Consider the following 19,567-nt stretch of genomic DNA (forward strand, 5'->3'; position numbering starts at 1 on the left):
AATAAAGAAAAAATATTAAAAAAATAAAATAAAATAAAAATAAAATAAAATGAATCTGCTAAATGTTACGTTCCTATGAATTTTATCCAGAAATTGATTTGACAGATAGAATTGCTCATATGCAGAGTTCCATGTACATTAAGCAGCATAACTAAATGGGGTAGACCCTGCTAAGGTAGAGTCCTGACTCTTGATACTTTCTAGCTGTGATCTTGGCTAAGTCACTGAAGTGACCTGGTTCCATCACATGTACTGGAAATAATAATACTTCAGATGTGTACTGAGAGAGTTCACTTTTTTTAAAGATTTTATTTGAAAGAGAGAGCATGGGGGAGAGGCAGAGGAAGAAGCAGACTCCCCCGTCCCCCCGCAATGATGTGGGATGTGGGGCTCAATCCCAGGATCCTGGCATCATGACCTGAGCAGAAGGCAGATGCTTAACCGACTGAACTACCCAGGTTCCCTGAGAGTTTACTTTTGAAATGTGAGTGTTGGACAGCCCAGGTGGCTCAGCAGTTTAGTGCCGCCTTTGGCCCAGGGCATGATACTGGAGACCCTGGGGTCAAGTCCCAGGTCGGGCTCCCTGCATGCAGCCTGCTTCTCCCTCTGCCTGTGTCTCTGCCTCTCTCTCTCTCTCTATCTCTCATGAATAAATAAATAAAATCTTTTAAAAAATGAAAAAAATGTGGAGTGCTTGTTATATGATAATATATATACATGCTATTCTCTTACCATTCTTGGCAACATTGTAATAGTAAAAAGCTGGAAACAACCTTAATGTCCATCATCAGTAGGGAACTGATTTAACCGATTATAGCCATCCTAAGTGGACTTCTGTGCAAATATTAAAGATATTAGGGATCCAGGGGCACCTAGCTGGCTCAATTGGAAGATCATGGGACTCTTAATCTCAGGGTTCAGTGTGCCCCCCATATTGGGTGTAAAGATTGGTTAAATAAATAAAAAAAAAAAAAAAAAGAAAAGGGATCCAAAGATGTAGGAATGACTAATAGGTATATGAAAACAGGCTCAAGGTGTATGGTGGTTAAGTAACTTAAACCTCTGACTTTTAATTTTGCCTCAGTTCATGTTCTCAGGGTCGAACTGACTTAGGATTCTCTCTCTATGCTTCTGCCCCTTCACCCTCCCAGCCCGCCCCCAAATGAACCAAAATGAAGACCACTGAAGACAGAAATGAAATATGACTATTTTGTCCATAGGATGGCTACTAGACAGTAGCAAGTGTTGGCAAGGATGTGAAAAAAATGAAATCCCTATTGCATAGATGGTGGGAGTTAAATAATGCAACCACTTTGCAGAAACAGTTTGGTATTTCTTCAAAACGTTCAACTCAGTTGCAATATGACGCAGCAATTCCACTGTATACCCAAGAGAATTGAAAACCTACATACACAAAAGAACCTGTACACATATATTCGTAACATAATTCATAATACCCAGAATGGATACAACCCAATTGTGCAGCTGATGGAATGCGTAAACAAAATGTGGTACATACAGTGGAATATTATTTTTTTAAGACTTATTTATTCATGAGAGGCAGAGAGCAAAGTAGGCCCTCCGCAGGGAGCCCAATGCAGGACCTGATTCCCGGATCCCAGGATCACGCCCTGACCCAAAGGCTCAACCGCTGAACCACCCAGGAGTCCCAAGTGGAATATAATTTGATCATAAAAAGGAATGAAGTGCTGTTCCAGCCTACAACATGGATGACCTTGAAAACATCATGCTAAGTTAGAGAAGCCAGACACATATTGTATGATTCCTTTTATATGAAATTCCCAGATATGCAAATCCATATAAACAAAGTAAATTCATGATTCCAAGGGGCTAGGAGAAGGGAAAAATGGGAAGTAATTGCTAATAGGACGGGACTACTTTTGGGTGTGGTAATAAAACTGTCATATGGAGTTAGGTAGTGACAGTTGATATGTAATGGCTGTACAATCTTTTTCTTTCTTTTTTTTTTTGTTAAACATTTATTTATTCATGAGAGGACAGAGAGACAGGCAGAGACACAGGCAGAGGGAGAAGCAGGCTCCCTGCAGGGAGCCCAATGCAAAACTCGATCCTGGGACTCTGGGATCACGCCCTGAGCTGAAGGCAGACGCCCAACCACTGAGACAACTAGACGTCCCATGGCTGTACAGTCTTATGAGCAGAATAGAAGCCAGTCAACTGTGCACTGTTAGATGGTGAATTCTATCTTAATTTAAAAGAACAAGGGAGGTCCGTATGTTCTGGGATGATATACTCTAAAATACATTAAATGAGAAAAAATACATAACAGTGCACACAGTGTACTACCACATGCTTAAAGAAACTAATGTACACACAGTTCGCAGGCATAAAATCTCTGACATGGGAAAACCAGTAACATTACTCCGAAAGGGAGGGGATCTGGGTGGCCGAAGAATAGGGGTGGCCTGGAAGGGAAATGAACCTTCCCAGGATACCCTTTTGTATCTTTCGATTTTTTTTATTTTTATTTATTTTTTTTATTATTTTTTCTTTCGATTTTTTTAGAAGATTTTATTTATTATTCATGAGACGGAGAGGCAGAGGCAGAGGAGGAAGCAGCAGGCTCCCTGAGGAGCAGGGAGCCCGATGCAGGACTCAATCCCAGAATCCTGGGATCACAACCTGAGCCACTCAGGTGCCCCACCTTTTTATTTATTTATTTATTTGTTTGTTTGTTTTAAAGATTTATTTATTTATTTATTTATTCATGATAGACACAGAGATTGAGAGAGAGGCAGAGACACAGGAGGAGGGAGAAGCCAGCTCCATGCCAGGAGCCCGACACGGGACTTGATCCCGGGACCCCAGGATTGCGCCCTGGGCCAAAGGCAGGCGCCAAACCGCTGAGCCACCCAGGGATCCCCCTTTTTATTTTTATACAGAATATAAGTATTACCACTTGCTTGTGTGTTTTTATTTTTTTTTTTTTATTTTTTTAAGATTTTATTTATTTATTCATGAGAGACACAGGCAGAGGGAGAAGCAGGCTCCATGCAGGGAGCCCAACGTGGGACTCGATCCCGGGGCTCCAGGATCATGTCCTTGGCCGAAGGCAAGCGCTAAACCGCTGAGCCACCCAGGGATCCCCCTGTTTCTTATTTTAAGGAAAGAAAGATGAAAAACTCTGATTTATCATTAGTCTTAAGGTTTTTTTTAAGGGATCATCTTCATTTTCTTCTATAATCAGCTGAGGAGATAGCCACCCATTTAGTCAGGTTTATTTATTCTTTAGCCGTTGAAGCATTTAAGATGACAGTTTTTACTCTAGATACTTAATGATACTGTATACACTATACTTGAGAATGTTTTGCTTTCTCATGGAGAAAGAAAGCCTAAATATAAATCTCTAGACTATCCATCTAGTAGTCCTGCAACACAATTTTAATAAGTTTTACTGATAACTGAACAATTCATTCAATATGGCAGGGATATGACAACCGTGGTTGTAAAGTAGCTGGTCTTGTAAGTCAGGAGCTATGATCCTTCACCCACTGCTCAATCCACTTCAGTATCTGATTGATGTTATCTTCTAGATCTTCTGGTTTATTACTGGGCAGCTGATGTACTATTTCTTCTTTGTAGGATGCTAATGCTTCCTCATAAAGAACTTGAAAAATTTCACACTGAATATTGTCTTTTAGTTTCTTCTCATTATAACCCCTGGAAGGCAATGAGAAGGTAAGAAAACAAAAAGCAAACTGAATGACATTAACTAGAATTTTAGGAACACACTAGAAACTGGACACATTTAAATACATGAAAAATCATGCAAAAATACTTCTTGTAGTCTATTTACCTCGAGAAGACGACTGGCAGCTGTATGAGTGACTTTTTTGGCAAGAGGGTTAACTAAGGTCCAGTGTTTACAGTTATCTTAATTTGCCCCCCACAATTTGTCGTCCACTCGATTAGCAAACATACCTACCCACCTCGTCAGATATTGAGCTATGAGATAAATATGTCTACAGCTGTGGTCCTAGATTTCAAAAGAATTAGAGGAGTTAAAATATAGATAAAATAACTAGATGGCATATAAAAATGAAATATTTGGGACACCTGGGTGGCTCAGTGGTCAAGCGCCTGCCTTTGGCCCAGGGCGTGATCCTGGAGTTCCGGGATCGAGTCCCACATCGGTATCCCTGCAGGGAGCCCGCTTCTCCCTCTGCCTGTGTCTCTGCCTCTCTCTGTCTCTCATGAATAAATACGTAAAATCTTAAAAAAAAAAAAAAAAAAGAATCATGGGAGGCGACTGGCTGGGTCAGTTGATAGAACATGTGACTCTTGATCTTCGGGCTGTAAATCTGAGCCCCACATTGGGTGGAGAGATTACTTAAAAATAAAATCTCTAAAAAAAAAAAAGGCATATTTATGATAGGAATGCTATATATTAATTGGGTACTTGGTCATACAGATACATGTATCTACGCTTTCCCAATTCCAAAGATATTAAAAAATTAACACATGATCTTTACGCAGATATATTAAGCAACTAATTAGCTAATGAAAAAGATAAAAAAATATTCAAATTCAACTTTTGACAAGATTAAAATGAATTACTTAAAAGGTGATTAACTTTATGAAAACATAACCACAATGAGAGAAAACTTTTGCACATCATGTATCTGATAAGAGATTTGCATCTGAAATACAAAAAACTTATAACTTAATTAAAAAGGAAGAATAACCCAATTAAAAATTGGGCAAAGGATCTGAAGGGCTCTTTCTCCCAAGAACACATATAAAAATGGATAATACGCATATGAAAAAATGCTCAACATCATTAGTGAACAAGGAAAAGCAAATAAAAACCACAATGAGATACTACTTCATATCCACTGGGATGGCTACTATCAAAAAGACAAAACAGTGAGTGTTCACAAAGATGTGGAAATAAGAGTCTTCATACATTGCTCTTGGGAAGGTGAATTGGTACAGCCACTTGGAAACACAGTCTAACAGTTCCTCCAAAGGTTAAACATGGAGTTACAGTAACACCCAGCAGTCCTATTCTTAAATTCCATATCCAAGAAAAATGAACATATTATGCCCATACAAAACCAGAGGCATGGATGTTCATAGCAGTATTATTTATAACAGCCAAAAAAGGAAATTCAGACATCTATAATCTGATAAATGGATAAATAAAATATGGCATATCCATACAACGGAATATTATTTGGCAAAAAAAAAAAAAAAACCAATGAGATACTGATATGTGCTGAACCCTGAAACATGCTAAATAAAAGAAGCCACGAAAGACCACATATTGGAAGATTTCATTTATATCAAATGTCCAGAACAGGGAAATCCACAGAAATAGGTAAATTAGCAGTTGCCTAGGACTGAGGGAATGGGGATATATGAGGGATTTTGCTAATGGGTATGGGTTTTTTGGGAGGAGGGGGACAGTGAGCTTTTTCTAACATTGGTTGTAATGATGGATGCATAATTCTGTGAATATACTTAAAACCATTGATTCGTATACTTCAAATGGAATTGTATGTATGTGAACTTATCTAAATAAAGCTGTTTTTTTAAAGGTGATTATTTGTAACTTTTTCAGTGGCTAAAAACAACAAACCCTAGCAAAAACAAACAAACAAAAAAACCCCAAAAAAACCCTAGCGCACTCATAGTTTTTTCAGACCCTAGTCAGTCTTGGCTATTTACATAAAACAATAATTTTAATATTTTATTTTTAAGTAATCTCTACATTCAAAGTGGGGGTCAAACTTACAACCCCAAGATCGAGTTGCATGCTCTACCAACTGAGCCAGGTGCCTCAAAACAGTAATTTTTCTAAAAGATTGTATTTACTTATTTGAGGGAGAGAGAGAGAGAATGAGGGGGGGATGGACAGAGGGAGAAGAAGAAGCAGACTCCCCACTGAGCAGGGAGCTGCATGTGGGACTTGATCCCAGGACCTCAAGATCACAGCCTGAGCCAAAGTCAGATGCTTAACTGACTGAAGCACCCAGGTGCCCTCCAAAATAATAATTGCTAATAAAAACTTTGAATTGCCTTGAGAAAAGGAATGTGTACCATTACGGTCTCTGTTAGTTCTCATTTAAAATACTTTTAATGGAAAAAAAATAAAATAAATAAAAAATAAAATAAAATATAAAATAAAATAAAATATTAAAATAAAATAAATAAAATACTTTTAATGGCTTTTCACTGCTGAAAGATTAAAGTTTTAGGTATAGCTCCAACGTTCCCTGTATATTTGCTGCCACACTCCTTGCTGCAAGGATTTTGCAAATATCCCATGCAGTGATGGCTAGTCCAAGCTGATTACCACCAGTGAGACCTACAAATTCTACACCTGGACTTAGAGGCAAACTTTTAGAGCTTTCCTTCTGAGACTGCCTTATAAGTCCCTCTAGAATCTCCATCTTACCCAGCTTGAATCAAAACACAGTGGAAAAATGTTTCCCATAAAAATATCTCTTTTTTGGTTATTCTGGATTAAGTCTGATGCTCTCGTGGAGGGACCAACTCAAATATATTTTAAAGGTTGTGGAATGTTGACATGTCATGTCTGTTTTTCATAAGCTCCCCTATTCACGTTGTGGGGATGATATGAGAGGTTAACGTTCACTCAGGAGTCAGAGTATGTTATTGGCTTCGCTGTTTTCCCAGCAAGGTTTTACACTGAGGAAAGAGCGCGATTAAACAGGGTTGCTGTAGGGACGCCTGGGTGGCTCAGTGGTTGAATGTCTGCCTTCGGCTCAGGATGTAACCCCAGGGTTCTGGGATCCCCCACAGGGAGCTTGCTTCTCCCTCTGCCTGTGTCTCTGCCTCTCTCTCTCTGTGTCTCTCATGAATAAATAAAATCTTAAAAAAATATAGGGTTGCTCTATAGTATATTTTACTGAATCAAACTGTCAACTGCACTATTCATGTACCCAGTTATAAACTACTGCCTGTGTGTGTGTGTGTGTGTTTTAAATATTTTGTTTATTTACTCATGAGAGACACAGAGAGAGAGGCAGAGACACAGGCAGAGGGAGAAGCAGGCTCCATGCAGGGAGCCCGATGTGGGACTTGATCCCGGGACCCTGGGGTCACGCCCTGGGCTAAAGGTGGTGCCAAACCGCCGAGCCACCCAGGCTGCCCCTTGCCTGTGTTTTACACACACATCTTTTTCTCAAGAATTCAAAACCTTGGTACCATACAGACTTGGTTATATAACGAGACACAGAGAGCCAAACTTTCAAACAGAATCCTTGATCATGGTGGTACTAGCCAATTTCAGGAATCTGAATAAAGGTTTATATCATACTTTACAAATTCAGTGTTTTTCCTTTCTTACCTTGTTTCTAGTCTTTTGTACAGTACACTGTTATCTGCTTGCAGCACAAAAACTATATGGAACCAGCGTTCAGGGAAGAAATCACAACCATGGTAATCAACAATAACTCCACCTTCACTCATTTGGTTTTCTAATTCATCAACTACCTGTAAGAAAGGGGAAAAAAGAATGCTTAAAAAAAATGTCAACCTTCCTATTAAATTTTAAGTATACTTTATAGGGGCACCTGGGTGGCTCAGTTGGTTAAGCATCCAACTTTTGATTTTGGCTCAAGTAATGATCTCAGGGTTGTGAGATCAAGCCCTAGGTTTGGCTCTGTGCTGAACATGGAGTCTGCTTAAGATTCTCTCTCTCCCTCTCCTTCTGCTCCTGTCCCCCCGACCCCAACTCGTGCTCACTCTCTCCCCTTTAGAAACAAACAAGAGAAGTGTACCTTATTTTTTTAAAATTGTACTTACTCTGTCTTCATCTAAAATGGGGCAATCATACTCTTCATCATAGCCATCATATAATTGCCCTAAAAGAGATTTACATTGGCTTACTAAAGTATTATTTACTAAGTAACTTTCAGAAGTCTTCAATCAATTTTAAACTCTAGGGAAAGAAATACATCAATTACTCTTTTATTTTTTTTTAAGATTTTATTTGTTCATGAGAGACACAGAAAGAGAGAGGCAGAGACACAGGTGGAGGGAGAAACAGGCTCCATGCAGGGAGCCCAACGTGGGACTCGATCCCAGGTCTCCAGGATCAGGCCCTGGGCTGAAGGCAGCGCTAAACCACTGAGCCACCCAGACTGCCCCAAATACCCTTTTAGAGACTGAGGAGGGCGCTAACATGAGAGCTATCACCTGGAGACCACATATAAAGAGCCCTGGTGGCGCAGCGGTTTACCGCCGCCTACAGCCTGGGGTGTGATCCTGGGGACCCTGGATCCAGTCCCACATGAGGCTCCCTGCATGGAGCCTGCTTCTCCCTCTGCCTGTTCCTCTGCCCCTCTCTCTCTCTGTCTCTATGAATAAATAAATAAAATTTTTAAAAAGTGCGATTCTGATAAATTTGAATTTTATCTAGAAGGAAATTGAATAGCAATCTATCTTTTACCAATTTTAGCTATCAAAATATCAAATTTATAGTATCAAATTTGTAAGGCTAAGGAGATGGAACTGAGTAAAAGCAACAACAGATTCTAGATTCTAAAAATGAACCTTCTGTCACAGAAGTCACATCTTCATAAGGTCTGGGTAAGGAGAGTCAAAATCTAGGTGTTCCTGAACAGTATTGTTACTTCTAGATTTCCAGTATCCCCAAAACCCACAGGTTAAATAAACATCTTACTTCAGGAGGCAAAACAAGAATAATGGGCAGTTATAAAGAAGGCAGATTTAAATCTCACATTAGAATTTTCCAACAGGGATACCTGGGTGGCTCAGTGGTTTAGCATCTGCCTTTGGCTCAGGGAGTGATTTTGGGTCCTGGGATCGAGTCCCGTATCGGGGTCCCTACAGGGAGCCTGCTTCTCCCTCTGCATGTGTCATCTCTGCCTCTCTGTGTCTCTCGTGAATAAATAAATAAAATTTTAAAAAAGAATTTTCCAACTAATCGAAACTGGCTTTCAAAGGAAGTCTTGCGGGCAGCCCAGGTGGCTCAGTGGCTTAGTGCCACCTTTAGCCCAGGGCCTGATCCTGGAGACCCAGGATCGAGTCCTGCGTCGGGCTCCCTGCATGGAGCCTGCTTCTCCCTCTGCCTGTGTTTCTGCCTCTCTCTGGGTCTCTCATGAATAAATAAATAAAATCTTAAAAAAAAGACAAAAAAAAGTCTTATTTTAGAAGGTGGGACACAGGGGCACCTAGGTGGCTCAGTTGTTTGAGCGTCTACCTTTTGCTCAGGTCCTGATCTCAGGGTCCAGCCCTGGGTCAAGCCCCACATCCAGCTCCCCGGGCTCCCTGTTCAGCAGGGAATCTGCTTGCTCTCTTCCTTTGCTCCTCCCTTCCACCCCTGCTTGTGCTCTCTCAAATAAATAAATCTTACAAAAAAAAAAAAAAAAGGGTGAGACATAATCCAACTCTAACCTGAATCTCTAAGATACATGCAGTAAGGCAGGCTTAGACCATCCTTTTAGCCATCTTTAAGAGCATGCTGTGGTCTTCCCACATCTTTCCCTTTGATATTTTGGCGAAAGTTAGGGGTGCCTAGGTGGCTCAGCTGGTTCAGCATCTGACTCTTGATTTTGGTTCGGGTCATGATCTCAGGGTTGCTCAGCAGAGTCAGCTCAAGATTCTCTGTCTCTCCTGGTCCCACCCGCCTTTATGCACATGCACACATTTTCTATCTCTAAAATAAATAAATGAATAAAATCTTAAAAATATTTTGGTGAAGGTTGAAATTAGGTTAAAATGAGTATGAAAAAAAAGGGAAAAAAATAAAAATAAAAATAAAATGAGTATGAATTCTAAAGTGACTCATGGGTAGTCCTGAGGACTGGTGGGAGGCACAGAGCAGCTGCAACTCTTTGTCCTGCCTGGAGGGTCTATGGACTGATTCTGGGCACACAAGCCACCTCCAGGCACCTTAGTCTGGCCTTTGCTTCCTAGATTATTGCTCTACTACCAGAAACTCTAGCTAAAACTGAACTGTCTTCATATTGGGAAAACTGGCTAACAGTTTAGAAAACTGTACCTATAAAGTAGGTAGATCAAAGAGCTAATTTTTTTAATTCCAAAGAAAAGTTAGTGGAAAATTGAATCTTCATTTTTTTTTAGTTTCTTTTCTTTTTCTTTAAATTTTTATTTATTTATGATAGTCACACAGAGAGAGAGAGAGAGAGAGAGAGGCAGAGAGAGAAGCAGGCTCCATGCACCGGGAGAGAGAGAAGCAGGCTCCATGCACCGGGAGCCCGACGTGGGATTCAATCCCGGGTCTCCAGGATCGCGCCCTGGGCAAAAGGCAGGCGCCAAACCGCTGCGCCACCCAGGGATCCCCGAAAATTTAATCTTTAAAGGAATGATTCATTTGAGTCTGTGAATGACTGAATAAAATACATAAAATGTTAAATCTCTGTTCAATGAAAAACAATATACCAAGAAAAATAACAGAAATTTTTGTAGTAGGACAAGATAATGAAACGTAGATTATATATTGACCTTCAAAACCCAGATAAAAATATGTAACTTAAAAAATAAGAGTTCACACAGGATGGAAAAGATATCTAGTAAACATACCATGAAAAATGTTGGACTTCCCCAGCTATTAAAGAGAAGCAAATTAAAATGAGCCTTTTTATGCCGGTTGCATTAATTACACAGTACACTGAAAATGTATTTTTAAGATAATTATAAAAAGAAAAACATTGTACTCATTCAGAGTTTCTCTACCATTTAACTTCTCACCTGAAAAAATTTTAAGTGATGAAGTGATAAAAAGCAATCAATAGGGAAATACTTAAATCTCAGTTTTCTAATTGGATGAAATATTATGTAATTAAAGTTAAGGAAATAAATATTAGTATTATGTAGCATAGACTAGATTGCACATGAGAAGTGCTTATGACACAAAAGGTAAAACAAAAAGCAGAATTCAAAGTTGTATGCCATAGGACCAAGGATTAGAAGAAAAACAAAAGGAAATGAATTAGGATTTGAAGTACTTTTTCTGTGTATTGTTTTTACAATGCCACAAAACCCAATACCTACTGCTGATTCTGTACTACGTTGGAATCCCTTTGTTCCTTCATATTTTAAACCCTTGACTCTCAAGACTAGTGAAATCATTAAAAATCTATGCTGTCGAGAATAAGACAGCTACTGCAATATTAACTTAGAATTAAAGTTTTTATACTGCAATGCTGAAATGCAGTATTTCTTAAATCATGTTAATGTAGTTGAATAATGTAATCCAAGCTTTCAAACATTCATTTAAAAAACACTTATCAAATACCATGTACAAGTGTCTGTAGACGTAGTAAGGATTTACTACTGCTCATTATGACCAAGGAGGCAAACAGTCTTTCCCTCAAAGAGTTTACAATAAAATGAAAAAGGAGAGATTAGATCAGTAACCTGGAAATTATACTAGGATAACATTTTAATGTTATGATTCATCATGTTATAAAAGCAAAAGCATGGACACCTATTATGTGGGAACATAAATATGGAATATTAGAGGAGGCTTCCTGGAGGAAGTGACTTTTAAGGGGAGACCAGAGCAGTTACCGGGGGAAAAAAGGTAGAGAAGACTATTTCCAACAGAGAAAAAAGATATGCAAAGCCAGAGAGGGTGGGGAAAAGTCTTTTAGACTAGTTAGAAAATAGGTGATAAAGGGTCAGGTTAATTGAAGCCAGATCAAAAAGGGCCTTTAAGGTTGCAGAGTTAGACTTTATTCTAAGGCAAAATAAAATCATTAAAGCAGATTAAGCATGAAATGACATTATCAATTACAAATATTTAAAAATAGTTTTGTAAATAAAAAAAAAAAAAAATTAAAAAAAATAAAATAAAAATAAAAACTGAAAAAAAAAAAAAAAAAAAATAGTTTTGGTTTCTCTGCAGAAAATGAGTTGAAAGAAGGCCAGTCAGGAAGCAGGAATACCAGATCGTGGCTACTGCAGAATTTTAGGTGACTGATTATTACCATCTGTACCACAATGAGTGGAGAACTGGATTGTCAACTTCATTTCAAATTTCCCCAAAAAAGGGAAAAACGTATGTTACTTTAGAAAGTTTCAGTTGAAAGTGAAATGTAGAGTTGTATATGTATAGAGTCCTAATTTTAAAAAGATGAAAAGGCTTGAATTGATTAAATGACCAAAAGCTTAGAAAATTAAATCTATTTTCTAAACAAAGTTTTATATTTAAAGAGACCTTAGTTGTAGAAGAAAAATTGATTGTGGGACCAGAGTTAAATGGTAAGTTCTGGGCAGCCTGGCTGGCTCAGTGGTTTAGCGCTGCCTTCAGCCCAGGGTGTGATCCTGGAGAACTGGGATCAAGTCTCACATCAGACTCCCTGCGTCCCTGTGTGGAGCCTGCTTCTCCCTCTGCCTGTGTCTCTGCCCCCTCTCTCTCTCTCTCTCTCTCTGTCTGTCTCATGAATAAATAAATAAAATCTTAAAAAAAAAGGTAAGTTCTTAACTCGAAGATCTTTCCTGCTGTTGTTAGTCAAGCTATAAAAATCATTACATTTTCTTTAACTGCAATCCAAGAATTTATAAACTCACATAAAAGCTGTTAATGATATTGGGATGCTAGCTATTTTGATGCTGTTGCCACTACTTAAAACAGTTTCAGATTTCTTACATTATACAATATTTTTTAAAGATTCTATTTGAGAGAGTGAGCGAGCTGAGAGCAGGAGCAGGGATGGGACAGGGGCCAAGGGAGAGGGAGAAGCAGACTCCCTGCTGAGCAGGGAGCCTGATGCGGGGCTCCATCTCAGGACGCCAGGGTTATGACCTGAGCCGAAGGCAGACTCTTAACCGAATGAGCCATCCAGGAGCTCCCCCCATGCCTACCATGGGACCTGAACTCACAATCCTGAGATGTGAGTATGCTCTGTTCACTGAGCTAGCCAGGTGCCCTCAGATTTCTTACTTTGGAAACATATTTACCACATTTACCTCAATCCAAGTTTTTATCTATAATGCAATTACCACAAGAAGTTAGTGGATTTAGAAGTTCTCAGTGCTTTGCTATCTGACCTTTTATTGTTTAGAGAAAAGCACAATGAATTCTACTTAGAAAAGTGAGCACTAAAGATGAGACATTTGAGTTGGGCCTTTTATGTATTTTTTAAATTTCTTAAAAGACTTTATTTATTTATATATTTGAGAGGGAGAGAGAAAGTGGAGAGGAGCAAGGGGAGGAGGGGCAGAGGGAGAAGCAGACTCCCAGCTGAGCAGGGAGTCCAATGCGAGACTGATTCCAGGACCTGGAGATCATGACCTGAGTCACCCAGGCGCCCTAGTTGGGGCAAGTTGGGGCCTTTTAGAGTTGTATATATACTAAATAAGGAAAAGCATCTATAGGTAAAGGGAATAGTACATATAACGACATGGAGATCAGTTCCCTTGGCTGAGGAACAGTAAGTGCGCTGTGCATAGACTGAAAGGGACCTCAGGGACTGGCTGCAGGGAAAGCTGAAGGTAAACTATGACCAGTTCATCACCTATGTCATTATAGAGGATGAACTTTATCAGAAAAAAGTTCAAGTCTTGTTTATTCCTTCTCCTTTTTTAAAAAGGATATAATGAGGAGGGAAGGAATAGTTACTGAAGAGTGTAAGACTCAGCAGAAATGGGCTTGAAGATGGAATGGGGTACCATAGCAATTTTTCAGGCAAACCATCAAGATTTTCAGGGCAAGTGCATCTGTGTAGCGTTAGAATGCGTTTCTATGTGTGGGGAACAGGAATCAAAAGTGGGCAGGTAAGTATATGCTTCTTTTTCAGCCTATTAGTCTGGCAACTACCAAGGTAGTTGCCTTTAGTGGGTGTCTAGAAACTAGCCTCTTTTAAAAGGGAGTGACTAGTCTAGAGTGAAAGAGATTACTAAAGGGAACGGCAAAATCACAACACAGCTGGCGTGAAGTCAGGAGAAGGAGGTACAGGGTGGGAGGGAGAGGATCACATGCAGACTGGGAGACAACAGCACTGGAAAGGGTAGTTTCAAAGCCTTCCAAGGAAGGTAAAAAATTAGATAAAGACGAGGTTAGAGTGGGGCTGGCAAACTTTTTCTGTTAAAACGCCAGACAGTAAATACTTCAGGCTTTGTGGGCTAGTCTTCAGCTCACGTGGTTCCTATAAAAAACAGCAGCAGCTTGCCAACTTCTGGGGTAGAAAAAGATCACAAATTTAAGTGTTGAGGGCTCAGCTATGGTTTACAACCAGTTTCCAATGGATCCAAAGTTAATGTGATACTTTGTCTAGACCTGTGGGACTCCTGGGGTTTACCCACAGGGGCTGAAAACTGATAAACATGTGTAAGGAAAATTAAGGGTGTTGTTGCTAAGTGATTACATATGGGAAAGGCTATCAAGTGAGGAAGAATCTGAGACTGGAATAACAAAGGTAAAAAAAGCATTCTTAGCCACACCATATCAGGATTCCCAATATTATTGAACTAAATTCCCCACCTAATTTTTCCTGCCTTGGTTCCAAATGGCCTAAGAATGGTCTCTTACAAATAATACAGCAATTCAACAGGATTACTAGACTGGCAATAAACTCCATTTGGATAGATTTAAAACGAGGGTGGTTTTTGTTTTTGGTTTTTTTTTTTTTTTTCTTTTAAAGATTTTATTTATTTATTCATAGAGACATAGCTAGGGAGAGAGAGAGAGGCAGAGACACAGGCAGAGGGAGAAGCAGGCACCATGCAGGGAGCCTGATGTGGGACTTGAGCCCGGGTCTCCAGGATCACGCCCTGGGCTGCAGGCGGCTGCCCTGGTCTTGTTTCTTTATACCAGGGTGTCCCAATCTCACTACTACTGACATTTTGAGCTTGGTAATTCTTTTATGGGAGTGGAGGATATTCTATGAATTGTAGGATGTTCAAAAGAATCCCTGGCCTCCACCCCAGTCTGACTATCAAGCCTCCAGAAATTGCCAAATATCCCCTGAAGGGCAAAATCACACCTGAGAGCCACTGCCTTATAGATGATTACATGGTTTCCCTTAAAATATATCACTATTTTTTTTTAAGATTTTATTTATTTATTCATGAGAGATACAAGGAGAGAGGCAGAGACATAGGCAGAGGGAGAAGCAGGCTCCATACAGGGAGCCTATGTGGAGCCTGATGTGGGACTCAATCCCAGAACCCCAGGATCATACCCTGGGCCGAAGGCGGATGTTCAACCACTGAGCCACCCAGGCATCCCAAAATATATCACTATTTGAGAAAAACGAGGACAGGTGTCTCAGTGTATTTTCTTTTTTTTTCTCAGTGTATTTTCTAATTAAGATTTTATTTTGGAATGTTCTATGGTTAAATTTTCAGATATATTCAAGTGGCATCCGTGAACAAAACCAGCCTGGTACATTATGAAAAACCTTATAAAGAACCACATCTAACACATATTAAGTCAGGCAGAAATCTTTCATATGGTATTGTTAAGGGGGGAACCCCAACTTTTCCTTTAAGGCTTAGATTCTAACTCATTAAATAATTTCAATAAAATCTAGAGAATGTTGGGTGCCTCCGTGGCTCAGTTGGTTAAGCATCTGCCTTCAGCTGGGTCACGATCCCCCTTTCATCGGGCTCCCTGCTTCTCCCTCTCCCTCTGCCCCTCCTCCCACTAGTACCCAGGCTTGCTCTCACATGGATAAATAAAATCTTTAAAAAAAATAAATGCTTTAAAAATACAGAGGACACCTGGGACTATACACCCTAAGGTGTACACACTGGCTAAAACAGTGTTGAGTACATGTATGAAAGGAACCAAACGTCTAGGGTTACTGTTCCTCTCAGTACTACTCATGATAGATTATACCAACTTCATTAAGTTTAGAAATGGTAAATTCAGGGGGTAAGATAAACAGGGAAGCTGAAATTGACAACTCTGTGACTCTGAAATCACTTGTGAAAGACGGAGTTCAACAGACAAAGGAAGAAAACCAGATTTTATACAGGTATAAAACGGAGACTGACTAGCCATGTAAAACAGCAAAAAAAACCCCTAAATTTTAACTATACTTAAATACCAGACCTGGACTAAAAATACGAGCATGATACTATCAAATACATGAAAAAGCCAAGATGTACAAAAATAACCTGCAAAATGGGATAATGGGAAAAAAATTTTTAAGTTTTAAAATGGGGACATACTGGGAGGCACGAAGAGTCCTTAAATATAACCAGAGATAAATAGGACCTAGGAAGAAACTGAGTAACTGAAGAGAAATCCAAACAAATGAAGTGGACTCTCCAAAAAAGACACGGTTAAACTTCAGCAATCTCAATGAGGCCCTAAGAGTGATTTATACACCAGGGATGATACTGTGATCTAAATATCTGAAGGTACTAGAAGTACCGCTCTAGTGTTTATGAATAGACCACAACTTAAGTTGTCGTCACTGCTATTCCTGCTGGTGACACGTAAGAGAACTGCTTCTAAAAACATAACTGCCAAAGTACCAACGACCAAACTGATGAACAACAATTTTATTTTTCACACTTAAAGGCTAATGAATAACCATTACTAATCCTATTAAAGAAAACCCAACATCTCAATAGGAAAGGATAACTATATTTACTCATTAAATACCATTTAAGTTTTCTACAACACAACTTCAAAATACCCAGCATGCACGTTTAATCTCAGTACAATGGATTTAAGACCAAGTTTACAGGTTACAGCATCAAGGCTAGATTACAAATTATCATAGTCATCATCGTCATCATCATCGTCATCATCATCATCTTCTCGTTTTCTTTTCAATGCATTTGATGATTCATTGGAAGTATTTTGTGATGACACCATGTTTGTAGTGATAAGAATGTTTTTGGACCCAATTAATGATGGATTAATCAGAACATTCTGAACTGCGGATGTGGCAGGAATTGATGCTTTTACAGTTGGGGACTGTGATGTGGGCATCTGTACTGTAAACCTCTGCCCTGTGAGGGACATGGGAGTCCCTACTTTAGTTGACACTGACATGGTTTGTGGGGTTGGTGTACCAAGAGTGGGAGTACTTGGTCGGCTAGTAACAGAACCAACACTTAACCGTGGAACTGTTATTCTTCCCGCAGAAGTTGATGCCTTTTTTTGTAAAGACTTAAGTCTATAGTTTGGAGCCGTCAAGCAATATCTATCAGGTGGCAGCCTGGGGCCTGAATATGGCTTGATTAACGGCAAAGGAGTTTGATTTCTTTGCCTTGCAATATCCAATAAAAAATCTCTTGGGGGAGGAGAGGTAAAAGACTGATCAGCACGACACTGAATGGCAAGCCGCACATCGTCTGCATCAACAGTAGCCTTCTTAGCATGGCTTGAATAAATTTTTGCATCATCTAGGATTGTGGTCACATATCGGAACGCAAACTCCAACATCTGATTTATAACTCTTGGTTCATATTCTGTAATCCCCATATCCTTCAGGATTTGTGCCATCATCTGTGCATCTTTCGGCATGCTCTTGGGAGAAGCCATCTTGCCAGACTCCATGATATCTGTTGATCAGACTTTAGATCATTTGAAAAAAATACGTACATTAGATCAAACCTGAAATAGTTACTGTAGTAGCAACTGTCAGGAACTTTAAAAATTTTAAATACTGTTAAATTTTTGAAAATATATTTAAAATTTCTTAATGTCAAATCTTTTTAATGAGGCACACATTGAAGTTACCTTTACTTAAATTTATTGAATTTCTATTCTGTACAAATCACAGAATAAAAAAAAAAAAACTAAAGACACAAATAAGGAGGTGACAAAAGAGCAGTGGAAAACTGGGTAAAATAAATAAAAACATTTATCACTGTAGAATAATGTGCAGTTGTGGTGGGCATGCAACTATCTAATCTGAAAAGAAACTGCAGAAATGTCATGTCGTACTGAGCTCCAAGTAACCTGTCCTTCCAGTGATATCTCTACTCATTGTCTCCACAGGTAGGCTTTGTACCATGCAAACCTTTATGTGTCTGCCCACCTCAAAAACATTCTCCCCAAGTCCCGTCCGTCTCTTTTAAGGAAGCCTTCCCAATTACTACCATTCAGAAAAACTCCTGGCCAATAGGGTGGGGCAGGATGAGGGATCAAGTTCAACATCACTGGGACAGAGTACCACACACTTTATTATTTTCTCTTTCCAGGGATCCCAACGGAGTATGGATTCCTTAACGGCACTCTATCTCAGCTTTTCTTTTCTTTCTTTTTTTTTTTTTAAGATTTTATTTATTTATTCATGAGAGACACAGAGAGAGGCAAAGACATAGGCAGAGGGAGAACCAGGCTCCATGCAGGGAGCCCGACGTGGGACTCGATCCCGGGACTCCAGGATCATGCCCTGGGCCACAGGCAAGCAAACTGCTGGGCCACCCGATCTGCCCTGTCTCGGCTTCTTGTGTCCCCTCACAAGGACAGCACCAAACACTCTACCATTGACTCTTGTTTGAAAAAAACCAACACCAAAGTATCCCTTACCTTCTTGAGCTAAATCACCCACATTAATGTATTTCAATCCTGATCTCGATGCAAGTTCTTTGCCTAGTGTGGTTTTTCCAACCCCCGGGGTACCTGTAAGACAAGCCACAGGACACTACTTACTGGTCGTGAAACATGCTCCTTAGACTTTACCGACCCATCTCCCCTTTTTAAGGTCTTAAGAAAAAAAAAAAGAAAAAAAAAACACTGAAATGAAAAATGTCCCAATTAATCCTCTGTGAACTAATACACTCTGCGGTCTTATCAAACGGCTCAAAAACCTGCCGCCTAACAGGATCTCACCGAGTGTCAAATGGTTTAGCACGAGGGGGGCCTGGGTGACTCGGATACCGACTTGCAGACCCGCCCGCCCCGAAACAGATTCTCCCAGAATCCCAGCTATCTCAAACTAATATCGTTTATTTGCTTTACCTTTTTTTTTTTTTTTAGTTAAGAACTTATTCATAGAAAAAAACGTAACCAGTATGGAAGACAGCTATCGCCCCGGGAACTTCACAGTCGGAAAGCTTCCGATGCCAGCTCAACACACGAACACGCTGAAGATAATCGCCCTACGTTCATAAATATCCGAATCCTCTGACCCAAAAGCGACCGTCGGATACAAAGGGAAATGCAAAACGGCCCGGGAAGGCCTAAGGGAAGGCGCCGAGAACTAAGAGACCGGCCAAGGGTCGGCCCGGGCCTTACGTCATCTCGGCAAAAAAAAAAAAAAATTTACAAACAAAAACCAGAGTAGGTAAGATCCGGGGGTGTCCAGAAAGGGGACCCGGGCCGGTCCGCGCCCCCGAGCGGCCTGGAGCCGCGGAACCCCCGCCCCCACCCCCGCCCCGCAGCGGCCGGAGGACCGCCCAGCACCCCGGGACCCAGCACCGATCGGCACCCCCGGGGCGCCCCCCGCCTGCCCCCCCGCCTGCCCCGCCGCCCCACGGCACGCGGCGCCCGCCGCCTGCCTCGCCTGCCCGCCCCCCGCCAGCCCCCCGCGCGCCTGACCGGTGAGCAGGATGTTCGGGAGCAACATGGTCCTCGGCGCGCTGGCTCCGGCCGCCCGCG

General features: G+C 40.4%; 1 protein-coding gene across 1 annotated transcript; it reads right to left on the reverse strand.

The window, feature by feature from the left end:
• Nucleotides 1–3,222: 3,222 nt before the first annotated feature.
• Nucleotides 3,223–19,540, reverse strand: AK6 (adenylate kinase 6). Its single transcript, NM_001286232.1, is given in 5 exon segments — nucleotides 3,223–3,702; nucleotides 7,358–7,503; nucleotides 7,816–7,874; nucleotides 18,497–18,589; nucleotides 19,508–19,540. Coding segments are annotated over 5 exon segments (519 nt in total). The 5' UTR covers nucleotides 19,536–19,540; the 3' UTR covers nucleotides 3,223–3,509.
• Between the last annotated feature and the right edge of the window lie 27 nt (nucleotides 19,541–19,567).

Source organism: Canis lupus, chromosome 2, assembly GCF_011100685.1.
Source record: "Canis lupus familiaris isolate Mischka breed German Shepherd chromosome 2, alternate assembly UU_Cfam_GSD_1.0, whole genome shotgun sequence".
Classification (NCBI taxonomy): Eukaryota; Metazoa; Chordata; class Mammalia; order Carnivora; family Canidae; genus Canis; species Canis lupus.